Raw genomic sequence first — 15,035 nt, forward strand, 5'->3', positions numbered from 1 at the left:
AAAACATGCAGGTGAGCAACGAGAATTGGAGCGAACAAGCTTCACATCGCAGTTGAGAAGCATGGAGGGCTGAAAAGAAGGGCCTTGCGCAGCTGGCTTACCGGGATTAAACAGAAGAGTTATGTGCGACTCCAAAGTATCAGTAACCACCCCAGATGTTCAAAGTGTATTAAAAACAGGCCCAAGAAAATCAGAAGAGAGGCACTGCCTATGTAGAAAGTGGCAGTGTAGCCATCGGGCCAAGTGCCTTAATGAAGAGATGTTGCTAATTGCTGCACGAACCTCATCCGGGTGATCTCGTCCTCCAGGAGGTGCAACTCTTCCATTCCATCTGCAATAGGTGCTCAGATTATCATTTTACCACTGAGCATCAAACTGTTGGGTTTGGTAAAGAGCATGGTAGTAGTTACTGAAAACCGCTAAGCCCTCCTCCGTCTCACAGCGAAGGCAACCCTCCTTATCTACCAGTTGCTGAACGTGATTGCGGGTGAAATAGATGCACTAAGTCTGTCCGCTTTGTCCCCATTTTCATATTAGGTTTGTTTAATATAAAGCAGTTTTTTAGCAGTTAATTTCATCAAGAGATGTTCCAGCACACCCCGCAGGGGACGCAAGCCCCCTTCTCCATGACACGCCTCCAGGTGTCTTATCGGAGTCTCTAATTATTGTTGACAGAGGGTGGCTTAGTATATGGTGTTCACTTATGTGAGTGTAGCACCCTGTACTAATCCAGAAAACCCTTATGGTGATTTTAGTGGTCTTAGACAACCTTAGAAAGCTCTCTAAGAAAACAAGTTACTTACCTGTAACTTTGGTTCTCCAGTATTGGTAACTTTCATAGACTCCCATAGCTTGTATCATTCCCTGTCGTCGGAATGGGAGCCTCGGTAAATAAAAAATACCATAGCAGTGGATACAAAAGAGAAAGAAAGGCTTAGGCCTCATCTCATTTTGTAGCATATCCACCTCTTTTTGTCAAAGAGACCAAAATAATACAACAACCAATCAGATTAGCCTCACCCCATAGAACCCTCCTGACAGAAACTCAGAGCCTAAGATTGTCGTAGCCGTTGTGGAACAATATAACAGAATATGCTAAAGGCTGAGCTTTCCCAGGGGAGGAGGGTGGGCGCATGGAAATCTATGAAAGTTACCAATACTGGAGAACCAAAGTTACAGGTAAGTAACTTGTTTTATTACTCCAGTATTGGAAGTTTCATAGATTACCATAGCTTGTATCAGAATAGCTAGCAGTTAGGAAAAAAGGAAGCACATTTTGTGTAAAAATACATTACATCACCTTGCATGTATATCAGCATGAGAAAATAAAAATTGCCAAACATCAGTCAGTGAACATCAGATACAAAATGTGCGAACCAATAACAGGAAGGCGGGTTAGAAGGGAAAGCTCACCGCTCACTGAAAGATATTCCGTATAACAGCCTGTCCCACTGCAGCATCGCTCCGCGTGGAAGATTCCAAGCAGTAATGTGTCGTGAAGGTATGGGCACTGCTCCATGTAGCTGCCCTGCAAATGTCTTTGATCGGTACTCCAGCGAACAGAGCAGCTGAAGACGAAACTGATCCTGTCGAGTGCGCCCGGACTCGCCCTTCTAGGGGCTTACCAGCCGCTTGGTGACAGTAGTGGATGCCGCTGGCAATCCATCAAGCAACCCCTTGTTTTGAAAGGTGAAAACCCTTGCGAGGAGCACTGAAGGCGACAAAGAGCTGAGGAGATCTCCTGAAGTCCTTGGTGCATTGAATATAACATTTTAAACACCTTAGAACATCTAGAGAATGAAGAGACCTCTCCGCTGGAGGTGTTGGTCTAGGGAAAAAAAGACTTCAAAATGACTGGTTCATTCAAATGAAAATCCAAAAGGAACCTTCGGGATGAATTTTGGATTTATCCTCAGAATGAGAGTGTCTTTTTTGAACTGCAAGAACGGATTCGTAATAGTGAGAGCCTGAAGTTCACCAACCCTCCTGGCTGATGTTAAAGCGAGGAGGAGGACCACCTTCCATGAGAGAAATTTAAGATCCGCCCTATGAATTGGCTCAAACGGAGGCCTCATGAGTTGAGCAAGGACCAAGTTGAGCTGGCACACGGGTGGAGGAGGTCGAACTGGAGGGAAAACTCTAAAAAGTCCTTTTAAAAATTGTTTCACGATTCTCGCAGACCAAAGAGAAGGGCCTGAAGATGTTCGTCTGAACCTAGAGATCGCCGCCAGGTGAACCTTGATAGAAGAATGTGCAAGACCTGACTTGGCCAGAGACAAAATATATGGAAAAATCTGAGGAGGAGCAGAAGAAAAAGGATGAATCTTCTGTTGGCGGCACCATAGGGAGAAACGTTTCCATTTTGAATGATAGGTCTCTTTCGTACTTGGTGCACGGGCCTGAGCTAGCACCTCTACATTCTTGAGGGATATTCAAGCCCTGAAATTCTCTGTGCTCAGGAGCCACGCAGTCAACTGCAGAGAGCTCGGGTCCGGATGTACCACTTGGCACTGGGACATTGTCAATAGAGAAGGAATTGGACACAGGTGAATTGGGTGATCCTGGGAGAGCGAGAGAAGCTCTGTAAACCAAAACTGGCGGGGCCATGCTGGTGCCACTAGAATCATTCTGCAGGGTTCTACTTTGAGCTTCCTGAGTAGTCGTGGAATTGGAGGAAAGGCGCAAACAAAGGCGCCTGACCAGGCCATCGAAAGCGCATTCCCCAATGATCCCTGATGGTGTTCCCTGCTTGCGTAGGACTGGCATTTCCTGTTCTCTGGAGTGGCAAACAGGTCTATGGAGGGTCTGCCCCAAAGATTGAAAACCTTCTCCAGAGTGCGCTGATCAAATTCCCACTCGTGGCTCACAGATTTGAGACTACTTAGCGTATCCGCTGTCTTGTTGTGGCACCTGGAAGATGTTCCACCGAAAGTGAAATTTGGTGAAGGATAATCCACTCCCAAATCTTTTGTGCCTCCTTGGACAGCAGAGGAGACCTTGTTCCACCCTGCTTGTTCACGTAATGCATGGCCGTCGTGTTGTCTGTATGGACAAGGACGGTGGATCTCCGAATCCTCGGAAGGAAAGCCTGTAAAGCTAAACGAATTGCTTTTAGCTCCAGTAGGTTGATGTGGAGAAGACGTTGCTCGGGCCGCCAACGGCCGCTCACTTGAAGGTCTTGCAAGACTGCCCCCCAGCCTTCCAGAGAGGCGTCTGTGGTGAGTATCAACGGAGCTGGGGTGACTGAAGGCGAGACCCTTTCAGATATTGTCTTTGACCATCCACCATCTGGCTGCCTCTTTCATAAGAGGAGTGATGAGTACTTTGTCGTCAAAAGAGCAGTCTGCCTGGCGCACTGCAAATCCAATTGCTCTTGGAGCGGGCGGAAACGAAGTCTGCAATGCGGAATCAAGGGAATGCAAGATGAGATCGATCCTAGAAGAGATTTGTATAGGCGAACAGACAGAAACAGCCTTGTTTGCAAAAGACGGGCGGAGGTGATCAGTCTTTGCTGTCTTTCCTCTGATGGAACTACCCCTCTTTAGAGATCTCCTCGAAGATGTCGCAGAGGAGGCATCTTCACGGTCACTCGAAACCGGGTCTTTTCGTGACTAACTTTAGCAACCAGGTGAGCAAACGTCACTCACGGTTCTCAAGGTCTTTGAAGAGAAGGTACGACAGATCTTGCAGTTGGTGGCCTTGTGGTCAGGATACAAACAATAAATACAGTCCTTATGTTTGTCCTCCACATAAACCCTTTTCTTTGAACAGGTAGCACAGGCTTTGAATAAAGCCTTTTTCTCCTTGTCCAACATCCTGAAGAACGCTGAAGAGAAACAGTTGAAAAAACACAGAAGTTGAAGAGAAATCTGAGCAGAGCTCAGTGGAGACTCCCTTGCACAACGTGCGGTAGAAAATCTGAGGATCTGAGGTTCTCTCAGGAGGGTTCTATGGGGTGAGGCTAATCTGATTGGTTATATTATTTTGGTCTCTTTTACAAAAAGGTGGATATGCTACAAAATGAGAAGAGGCCTAAGCCTTTCTTTCTCTTTTGTACCTACTGCTATGGTATTTTTGTATTTACCGAGGCTCCCATTCCGACGACAGGGAATGATACAAGCTATGGGAATCTATGAAAGTTCCAATACTGGAGTAAGTGGTAGCTGTGGAGAGCAGCCTTCAGGCTTAGCCCAGAAGAAGTCTAAAGCAGCTTGTTTTAACAGTACTTCATCTTAGGTCTTCAGGTTAAGTGAAAAAGAACCACACAGTGTAGTTAAAAAATATGCATTTATTATAAACACTTACTTCCACATTGCAATGTCTCCTACCAGGAGATATAAAGACAATACACACACACACAAATACTTTGGAAATACAAAGTGGTCTCCAGGGGCAAACCAAACGTTATACTAAAATACTGGAGTGCAAACCACGACATAAGTCGAGACTGGACCCAGAAGACAGAGAAGAGTCGGGTACCCAAGGAGCCACCCAAGGTGACTATCTAGGAACCCCACAGAGGCCGTGTGCAGTGTGGGAGCATGACTGCGTACTCAATGCAAGTCAATGGGTAACTTGCGGTTGCAGTATTAAAGAAGGACCCTTCCCAGCGGACCCTGAGAAAAACCCAGAGGAAGATGGTAGGTTGGAGAGTCACCCCACCCATGGATAACCCAGGAACCAGGACCACAATGGAGGACTTCAGAAAGGGTGCTGCTGGCGAAATAGGTGAAAGAGTCTGGTGGGACCCAAAGGTGGATTCAAGATGAGGGGTACCTGCAAGCAGAGTCTATGCCACTTAGGAGTGACCAGGAGGCACGGACGACGAATGCCCAACGATGTCGGCAATGCAGAGAAGTTACGGTGCCCTTGAAGTTGCAGCTGTGCGGACCACGTGACACTGGAAGACCAGGAGGCGTTCACGAGCTGTCCCACGTCGCATTTCAGGGCACGGCAGGGGCTTCAACAAGCCTTGGCAACGGCAACCAATGTAGTCGTAGAAAAGAGTGCACTGCCGGGACCAGCAAGGTCCAACTGACTCACCACGAGCTGGTTAGTCAGTGCAGACCCCACGCAAGCAGGGGAGCCCACTGGAGCCAAAGAAGACCCTCAAGAGGACCCACTGGCTGGAGGCACAGAAGTTGCAAGAGGACCTCAAGCAGCTCACCAAAGGATGAAGGCCCATGGTGCAGAGGATACGGTGCAGGCCAAGATCTTGGCTTCAGGAGATGCTTGAGGTTGGAGCTTCTTGGAGCCCGAAGATCTCTGGAGGAGTGTCAACAAGCCTTGGCAACGGCATGTTGATGCAGTGCACAGGGGTGCTGCTCCAGCGGTTCCGACGAGGGATAAGGACTTTAAACTTGCTGTCAAGACAGGGCAGGCCTCAAAGGAGTTGCAGAACCACCACCTGTGTTGCTGAACCTTTCAGAGTCCGCTCAGGAACAGCAGAATGATCACCTTCATTGCAGTGCCTACAGATTCAGGAGTGACTCCTTCACTCAAAGGGAGATTCCTTTAGGTGTCTTGGATATCCACAGGTCCTGTGAAGAACCTGTATGGACCACAGGCACAGACCTTGCAGATGACTGGCTGGACGACGAGACCAGGAGCAGCAGGAGTCTTCCCAGTTGCAGTCTCAGTTCCCAAAGTGAAGTCCAGAGAAGTTCCAAGTGCCCAGACGGTTGAAGTGGTATCAGATCTGAATCATGTCCAACGTCGAATCTAGAGACCCATCCACAGGTAAGCTCTTAAGTACCCTAAGGAAAGGGTTGGGACGATTCAGGGGTTCCTCCCAGAGAAGGAGCTGGACAGTAGGGAGGATACTCCAATGCCCTTTGTTCAGATTTGCGCCAGAGCGGGGGCCAATGGCTTCCAGAACTAGTTTCAACTAGAGTATGCAAGGGTTGGGACGATTCAGGGGTTCCTCCCAGAGAAGGAGCTGGACAGTAGGGAGGATACTCCAATGCCCTTTGTTCAGATTTGCGCCAGAGCGGGGGCCAATGGCTTCCAGAACTAGTTTCAACTAGAGTATGCAAGGAGGGCACTAAATGTGCCCTTCAAAGCAGTCTAGTGGCGCTAGCAAGCGCCCCCCCCCCCCCATCCCACTACACTAAGTCCTGTCTGGGAGGTGGTCACACCTTCCTGTGACAGGAAACATATCGTCCTGCCTTCTCTGCTCAAGTTTGGCTCAGCAGCAGGAGGGCAGAATCGTGTCTCTGGTAGGCAGCAGCCATAGTTTGCTGTCCGGGTCTAGAAGACTGGTGCTGGGAACACTGAGGGCCTGCAGGAGGATCTTTACAGTGCATGGAATCATACCTCCAACACCGTTTGTGGTGTTGGGTATGATTCCAACATGTTTGATACCAAACACGACAGGGTTGGTTGCAGCCAATTTAGAGATGACATAATGACGCATGGCCACTCTATATATCGTAATGGCTGATGCACTTACAACTCGGTAGAATGGACTTCGTGGCACATGCAGGGGCACCCTCACACTTATAACTGAGCACCCTGCCTTCATGATTGAAAAGACCGCCTTAGGGGTGACTTATAGGTTTCAAGTGCAGGGACCTCCGATATAAGGAAACATATCTGTTTTAAGTGATGCTAGCACCAGCTTACACAGCCTGCAATGGTAGGCCGGTAGTCACAATTTGAGTGGTCTCCCATGCGTGGCATAATACATGCTTCAGCCCATGGCGGACCCCTGGTGTACCTATGCCCTGGGTACCTTAGTACCATATATTAGGTACTTAAAAGGGCACACCAGTAGCCAATCTGGGGTGTACCCAAGTACTCACCATGTCCAATCTAGGGAAGAAGCACAGACTGGGGCCCTGATTAGCAGGATCCCAGTCAGACTAGTCAGTAAAACAATAAGACACCAGCAAAGAGTGGAGGTGACCATGAAAGCAGATCCTGCTTTCCTACAAGCTCTCCATGAAAAATCGTTTGCACCATCCCAGAGAGTCGCTAGAGCCACGCCCCTGTGTCATTTTCAGGAAAGTAATGTTCAATGGTCTCTTTAATACGATCAAGAAGAGCTGGGACTCTGAGTGCAACTTCGTTTAGGGTCCACGGCCGGGGGAAAACTGGTTCGTGATCAGAGAGCGCCAACATCAATTTTAGTTTCTATAAGACCAGGCAATAAGGACTGGGATATCAAAAAATAGCCTGTTCTTGAATAAGTTATGTGGACATCTGAAAAGAATGCATAGTCCCGTTCGTGGGGGTGCTGGTGGCTCCAAGCAACAAACAAAGTCAGGTCAACCATACCCTGTGTCAAGGCTGGAGGGGGGTGAGGCTCACCTTGTCAAGGATGGAAGCGGTCCAGGCCAGAGTCCAGGGGAACATTAAAGTCCCCTTCCAACACGATATCGTCCCTATGGTAGTGGGAAACTCTTGGAAAAAGTCAGAGTAAAAGACGTCTCCATGGCATGACCAATTTATTAACGCCCCACGTTTAAGCGGAGTGTTGAGGTCTTGAAAATTAAGGGATACAATATGAAGGGAGGTCATATGTAGCTATATATGCAAACTCCCAGCGAGTCTATGGAATTACGATGTATACATGGGTCTTGTGGTGCAGCACGATGTGTAGTGCACAAATGTGTCAATCACAAAAACAAAGTAACAAGAATCATCTGGCTATTGCTGGAAATTGCGGTCGCCAGCAGGCCATCAATCTGTAAAACATTACATAGAAGGAAGTGAAGAAAAAATGTCTAAGGTGAGCAATAGCAAAATGTCAGACATAACAAGCAAACAACCACATGAAAGGGGTGAGCTCACGGTTAAACCCATATGGGCCACCTCTCTCATTTCCCCACTCAGGATAGTCAAACAGTCAAGCCGGCGTGTCATCCCCATTCCTCCGATGATGCTTTTCCATAGCAGTCTGCCTTTTGAGTTTCAGGGCTTTCTTCATGGCCTGGCGTGGAGGCTGGAAGCTCCACCTTCCCATCAATGAATGCAAGGTACAGTCATTCAGCAAGTTGATCCACATTAGATTTGGAGGAGGGGGGGGGGGGGGGGGGAACAAGCCAAGCACCTCGCACGCCCTATTAAACGTAGCCCCCGTTTAATAGGGCGAGGGGGCTGCTACCATTTATTACAGCTGCACTCCTGCTGCAGGAGTGGCCCGACCCACAAACTGTGGAAACTTTAAAATGGCCACCTAACATTGCTAAGCTCTGGATTAATAAAAAGATATATTTTTACAAAATTTCATCCAGCTAGTTCAATTCATGGAGACCTTAAAACAACCAACAAAACCTGCGCAAATACTGGTATACTTATAATCATTTGCTTTTAAATCAATTAGAGATGTACAACTCATCCCAAATTGCTCTAAAATGAATGATGAGGGTAATTTGAGATTGAAGTACTAACCTCTGATTTGTGTAGCTTCTGGAGTGGTCTGCTGTTACGATGCCAGAGTTATGAACATGATTAAAATCACTGCTGTAACAACGGCCTGCACAGGATACTGTTCTGGGCTGCAAAGACAACAACTATGTTAAAATGGCCACTCAGCCTACATTATTAGGACAGTTCTTATAAATTATACATACAAAAAACAAGGACCATTTCCTCACAGGTCTACTGCCATGAATGGTACAAACGGGTTTTATGCTTTTGCTCTCTACCCGATTACGATTTAATTTACTGTTACTTGTTGCATGATAAGTCCTCTGTTAGCACACTGGCACTTCCACTTTATTATACAGTTAATTAAAACCGTAACATATAAACATCACGTTAATACATCATTAATTGAAAACCCATTATAAAAGCAAGCAGTACGAGATAAGTGACAATTCCAAAGCAGCATTTCTCGTTGATGTCAAGTTTGTCAAGATGAGCCGTTTAGTGCCAGAAGGAAAGTGCGGAGTGCAAAAGGCAATAGCAAGGTATCCCAAAGTTACTTCAGATGCAGATACCTGGCTTTCAGCAAAGCCCATTTGTGCAATAGCAATATAAGAGAATTTAGGATTGCTTCAAAAACTCTCACTGAGTAGTCTCTGAAAGTGCGTTGTTAGACTCTACAAGGTGATCAGATTTAACCCGCTGAAGCCCATCTCATGCTCTTTGTCTATTTCTTTTTTTTTTTTTTTTTTTTTGTGGGTAAAAAAGCTTTATTGTGCAGAGAAAAAGGGTACAAGCACGGGCCTACAACCTCCTGGGCCGGCCGCTAGTATTCAGAGATGTTCAAGCAGTTCAAAAAACAATGACTGGCCCACAGGGGCTCCGCTAAAGTACAGGAGATCAGACTGCACATAAGGGACGTCGGGATACACCCTTTTTAAAAATAAATAAATAAAATAAAAAACCAAAAAGCAAGGCGAGAAACATTGAAAGGGCGTCTAACCACAGCAGAGGAACTCCACACCCGACCACCATAGGGTGGTCAATAAAAAGGGGGTCTGAGAGGGAGGGGGGGGCCACGGGAAAACCAAACCTATACACAGATGAACAAATTAAGCAAGGAACCCTCAAGGATCAGGGGGACAAAGCAAACTCAGACGCATCCACCAGGGGGGGAGAACAGATAGTCCCTCGATACACATTCCACTGACCCCAGATTCTACCCCATGCCCCCGGTTCTTTGTCTATTTCTTGATGTTGAGCTGTGTGCAGTGCGGTTAAAATAACGTTAATAAACTTCCCAGCCCTTGCTAGAACTTGAACGGAATTATTGCTAAAGCACGAATCAGATGCTTCCTTGCAGTGCCTAAGATAATTACAAAGCTGTCCATTCCTCCGAGTCCAAAGAGGATTAAAGTCGTCAATTGGAAAGGCTACCAGCCTCATAAGTAATTTTGTTGCGAGTCTGTAGTTGAATGGAGTAATTGAAGGTTGGTTGAGGTTTCCCTTTGATATATGAGGTGTCCAGGGCTGTAAAGAGGGGTTGTTTTGGAAGCCTTGCAACGTCTCTCAAATGACACTTGGATGATTTGTTTTTTTATTGTTTTTTTCCACGTTGACAGGGGAATAGTTGGGTTAGACAGGTTTGTGGTTTCAATCTTCAGTGTGGAGATGGCCAAGTGCAGCTGTCTGTGCCAGTGGGAGTTCGTCCGTGAACATAGATTGAAGTTGTTCTTTCAGGGATTGAGCTGAGGGGCGCAGAGAGCAGATATACAATTTTAATAAAATCGCCTAAGCAGTGAAGATCTGCACTTGCCAGGCCCAGCTAGAGCCTCAACCTCCTTGCATGCTGGGGAGCGGAAAGTATTTTCTTATAGGACGTTGTTTGATAATTTGCAAGGAATTAATCCATTTTACCTGGAAAAGCCAGGTGGCCGTAGGACTGTGCTGGGAGCAGTTTGGCACGTACGACCCTTAAGATTGGCTTGGCGGTGGGGCTGTGCAAGTGCCGATTCAGGAGCCTCAGACTAGGTATAACCCCAGCTCTCTTGGGCCGAAGATGTTTGAGGCACTTTGACCTAGAGAATCTGTAGTCAGCATACCTCTACAATTGCATCTGCTTTCACAAACCTTCTGTCACCTCTGCCCCTCTGGAATGCTACTTACACACATCCCACACAAAGAGAAAACCAGACAGCGGTCAAGCCTTCTCCTACATCGCTCCTAAAGCTTGGAATGCCACTACACTCAAGAGTCTCCTCCTCACTTCTTGAATTCAGCTGGAAGCTGAAGACCTGGCTTCGAGTAGCTCCAGTAGGCCATAGGTTTGGCTAAACTCACCTGCTCAGTGCCAGGTTACCCTCCCGGGTGATAGTGCACTTTACAAATCTACATAATATGACATTAGTATGAGGCAGATAGGGGGACAGAATAATCCATTAGATAATAGGGCATTGTGAATGTACATTTACAACCATCAGTACCATTTTATACAAAATGTTGTACACACTTACCAGGGTACAGTAGACAATGCTTGTGTGGCTACTTTAAAAAGTGGCAAGAAATTGTGGGTGCATCATGGTAACAAGGCAAAAGAAAGTATAACATAATAAATTGCTTCTCCTGGCAAGTTTGGGATACTGATAGCGAGTCAGCTAACCTTTTGAATCTCCTACTAGAAAAGGTGGGCTTTTATTGCGGTATTGAAATGCAGGAAAGAGGCAACTAATCAGAACCCATGAAGGAGAGATATACCCTGCAGGAAGTTGAGGAAAGGGAATCAGAATAGTTAATACCTATGTCAAAATTGAGATAACATACTGTGGTAGATTGACTAGATTACTTTGGCAATCCCCGGTTTTGCTCGTTATTAGATGACATATTGGGTAATTAGCTTCACAAACGGGGAGGGATGCTAGGTGCAAGTCTTCATTATATTCAGTATTTTATCTCCATCACAGTAGTGAGTGATCAAAGTAAATGTATTACAGGGTTAACAGAATGCATAGGTCAAAAAAAAAGAAAATGGGGCAGAAGAATGCATGAAAGTCTGGCATAAAGCACAGTCTGAGATTTTTTGGAGCAGTTGAATAATTTGATTTAGGTATCCTTATTTGCTTACATCCTTCTAGTCAACAAAAAAGTGCAGCAATATTGAGCAGTTGTGTTCAAGTAACAAAATCTTTGAGTGTGAAGCTACGAGAAGTGTTTGTCAGTCCGGTTAGAGCTATAGAAGGCAAACGCAATGACAAGGGACTTATAAGTGTTGAGTTGAGGGGGCCATCTAAATGGTAAATCTGTAACTTTAGGCACAGGAAACTCTTATGAAGAAAACTCACGCAATCCACACCACTGAAACGGTTTAAACTACAGACAAGAGCGCAAAATGTAATGCACATACATATCTTTTGTTAAAACAGTCCTCATAAGGACATGGCTGTGGGCAAAAAAGGAGGAAAAAACGCATTAAGAAACCATGGCTGATCTCCCGAGCACTGACTGAACCAATAGACCAAACCACTTTTAGCTGACTTTAGATGTGTAGAACAGTGGTCTGCTCCAAAGTTATGCAAAACCTTGCATATTCTTAAAGTTCAGTATGGTACCGCAATGCATATATTAAAGACTTTTGACAAAAGAAAGCCTATACCTTTGATCAGACTAGATTGCTGATACTGGCAAGTGAACTAATTGGTTATGGTATTTGAGACTTGATTTAAAGGAGTTATCAGTTAAGTCTGTATGATCCTTGAATGTAAATTTGAGGAAAACGTGTATAATGCACTTCATAATTCGTGCAATATTAATTAGTTTTTTTATTGAAAGACTTACTTTGTTAAGGCGGTTTTGATCCAAAAATAAATGATTGCATTAAAGTAATCACATGTACTGTGTAGTCTGGTTTAGGAAGCATTCAAGAAAACTGGGAAATGGGGCAGAAATCCTTTCCCCCGCCTCCCTAGTGGTAACTCTCTTACAACCGATCACCAGGATTAGGACTCTGGTGGTATGGAGAACAACAAGTTACTTACCTTCGGTAACGCTTGTTCTGGTGGATACAGTATCTGCCTGTGGATTCCTCACCTTGTGAATATCCCCTGCGCCAGCAACATTCGGAAATTCTTGTAGCTCTCCACGCCGACAAGGACAACATCACAATAGCATGGCTCCGCTCGCGGCTCCGCTGACGTCATTGGAGCCATAAGAGGGCCTAGTCAGCGTGATGACGTCAGTTCCACCCTTTTTTTCCTGTGCCTTCGAGGCACACGGACGGACCAACAACAATATATATACAGTATACACAGTACATAATATACAAACCAACACAGTGTGAAGTCAATGCAGGAAAGCAAAAAAAATAACACTTCCTTTGACAGTAAAAAGATAAATTAGACACATTATTACAACTGTAGTTATACAAGGGTGGACAACGGGGAGGCGGGTGGGTCAGTGAGGAACCCACAGGCAGATACTGTATCCACAAGAAAAACCGTTACCGAAGGTAAGTAACTTGTTCTTCTGATGTATACATCTGCCAGTGGATTCCTCACTTTGTGAATAGATTCCCACAGCAGTCCCCAATCCCGGTGGAGGGTGTCCACCCTTCTATACCAAAAAGTCCTGAAGGACGGAACGTGCAAAATGTCCGTCCCTCCTCACCTCTGTATCTAAGCAGTAATGCTTCACGAAAGTGTGGAGGGAGGCCCAAGTTGCCGCTCTACAAATGTCCTCCACAGGAACACCTCTAGATAAGGCAGATGTAGAAGACTTTGCCCTGGTAGAATGAGCCCTTATACCCTCTCGAGGTTCCTTACCGGCCAAAGAGTAACAGATCTTGATGCACAAGATAATCCATCTGGAAAGGGTGCGCTTGTGCACCGCTCTGCCTTTCCTGCAGTCAATGAAGCCCACGAAGAGCTGGTCATCCACTCGAAAGTCTTTAGTTCTATCGAGGTAAAAGCTCACCGCCCTCTTAGGGTCCAAGCGCTGAAGCCGCTCCTCCTCCTTGGAAGGGTGAGGGGGAGGATAGAAGGTAGGAAGGGTAATGGACTGCCCCAGATGGAAAGGAGTTACCCCCTTAGGCAGAAAAGCAGCCCTGGTCCCGAGTACCATTCTTTCAGCATGAATGGTCAAGAACGGGGGTTTCGGACTCGGAGCTTGAAGCTCACTTACCCTCCTTGCAGAGGTAATGGCAATGAGATAGACTGTTTTAAAAGATAAAAGCCTTAAGGGACACTTGTGCAAGGGCTCAAAGGGAGAACCCATCAAGTAAGTTAAGACAAGAATTAAGTCCGATTGAGGCACAATAAATGGAGTGGGCGGAAATTTGTTGGTAAGGCCCTTAATGAACCGTAACACAATAGGTGATTTAAACAAAGACCGCTGATCCGGCAAGCAAAGGAAAGCCGACAAAGCCGATAAATAACCCTTCAGAGTAGCCACAGCAAAGCCTTGCTGAGCTAGAGAGAGCAAACTGAAGGATGACTGGATAAACGAGCCCTCAAAGGGTCAATAGACTTCTCCCCACACCAATGGACAAATTTGGACCCCCTATAGGAATAGATAGACTTGGTGGAGTGACGCCTGGCAGACAAAATCACATCCACCACGTCATGAGGGAGAGAAAAAGAATTCAGGTTGCCCCGTTCAATCTCCAGGCATGAAGGTGTAAGCTCTGGCGGTGGGGGTGTAGAACCTGCCCCTGCGACTGCGAGAGGAGGTCTGCCCTGAGAGGGAGACGGAGCGGAGGGCACGAGGAGAGGTGAAGAAGATCTGTATACCACACCCTTCTTGGCTAATCCAGGGCGATCAATATGACATGAGCCCGGTCTTGGCAAATCTTCCTCAGAACCCGGGGAATCAAGGGTATGGGAGGAAATGCGTAAAGGAGATGTGAGTCCCATCTCAATTGAAACACGTCCCCTAAAGATCCCTGCATTGGATACTGAAAACTGCAGAATGACGGGCAGTGAGCGTTCTCATGAGTGCCAAACAGGTCCACCCGAGGAGTTCCCCACGTCCGAAAGACGTGACGAACCACCTCCAAATGGAGCCTCCACACGTGGTAGGCAGAGAACTGCCGACAGACTGTGCACGCACGTTCAGAACTCCGGCCAGATGATTTGCAAACAGACAAATCTGATGATCCTGAACCCAGGACCAGAGACGCAGAGCCTCACTGCAGAGACAATGCGACCCCACTCCTCCCTGCTTGTTGACATACCACATCGCGGTAGTGTTGTCCGTCAGGACTTGAACAGACTGACTGCGAAGGGAAGGGAGGAAGGCCTTGAGCGCCAAACGTATCGCCCGTAACTCCAGAAGGTTGATATGAAGCAACCTTTCCTCAGGAGACCAAAGACCCTTGATCTCCAGATCCCCCAGATGAGCACCCCACCCTAAAGTGGATGCGTCCGTTATCACTGTGGCCACCTATGGAGGTAGATGGAAGGGATTTCCTCGAGACAGTTTGCCCTCTACACTCCACCAAAACCGATCCGCTGCAGCTTCTCTGGGGTTCCTCACAGACTCCCTGAGATCTCCGTTGTGCTGATACCACTGCCTGCGGAGGCACCACTGGAGCGCCTCATATGCCAGCGTGCATGGTTGACCAACAGAAAGCAGGAAGCAAACAGACCGAGCAGACGAAGGACCTTCAGGTCTGG

General features: G+C 46.7%; 1 protein-coding gene across 2 annotated transcripts in view; it reads right to left on the reverse strand.

Annotated features, from left to right (window-relative positions):
• SCAF11 (SR-related CTD associated factor 11) overlaps window positions 1–15,035 on the reverse strand; it is a 968,921-nt gene that overhangs the window by 484,996 nt on the left and 468,890 nt on the right. For both annotated transcript variants that reach the window (XM_085653364.1, XM_085653363.1), the window contains exon 8: window positions 8,395–8,501. In XM_085653364.1, the coding sequence (XP_085509490.1) occupies window positions 8,395–8,501 (107 nt within the window). The remainder of the gene's footprint in view (window positions 1–8,394; window positions 8,502–15,035) is intronic.

The sequence above is a fragment of the Triturus cristatus genome, chromosome 4_1, assembly GCF_964204655.1.
Source record: "Triturus cristatus chromosome 4_1, aTriCri1.1, whole genome shotgun sequence".
In the NCBI taxonomy this organism is placed as follows: Eukaryota; Metazoa; Chordata; class Amphibia; order Caudata; family Salamandridae; genus Triturus; species Triturus cristatus.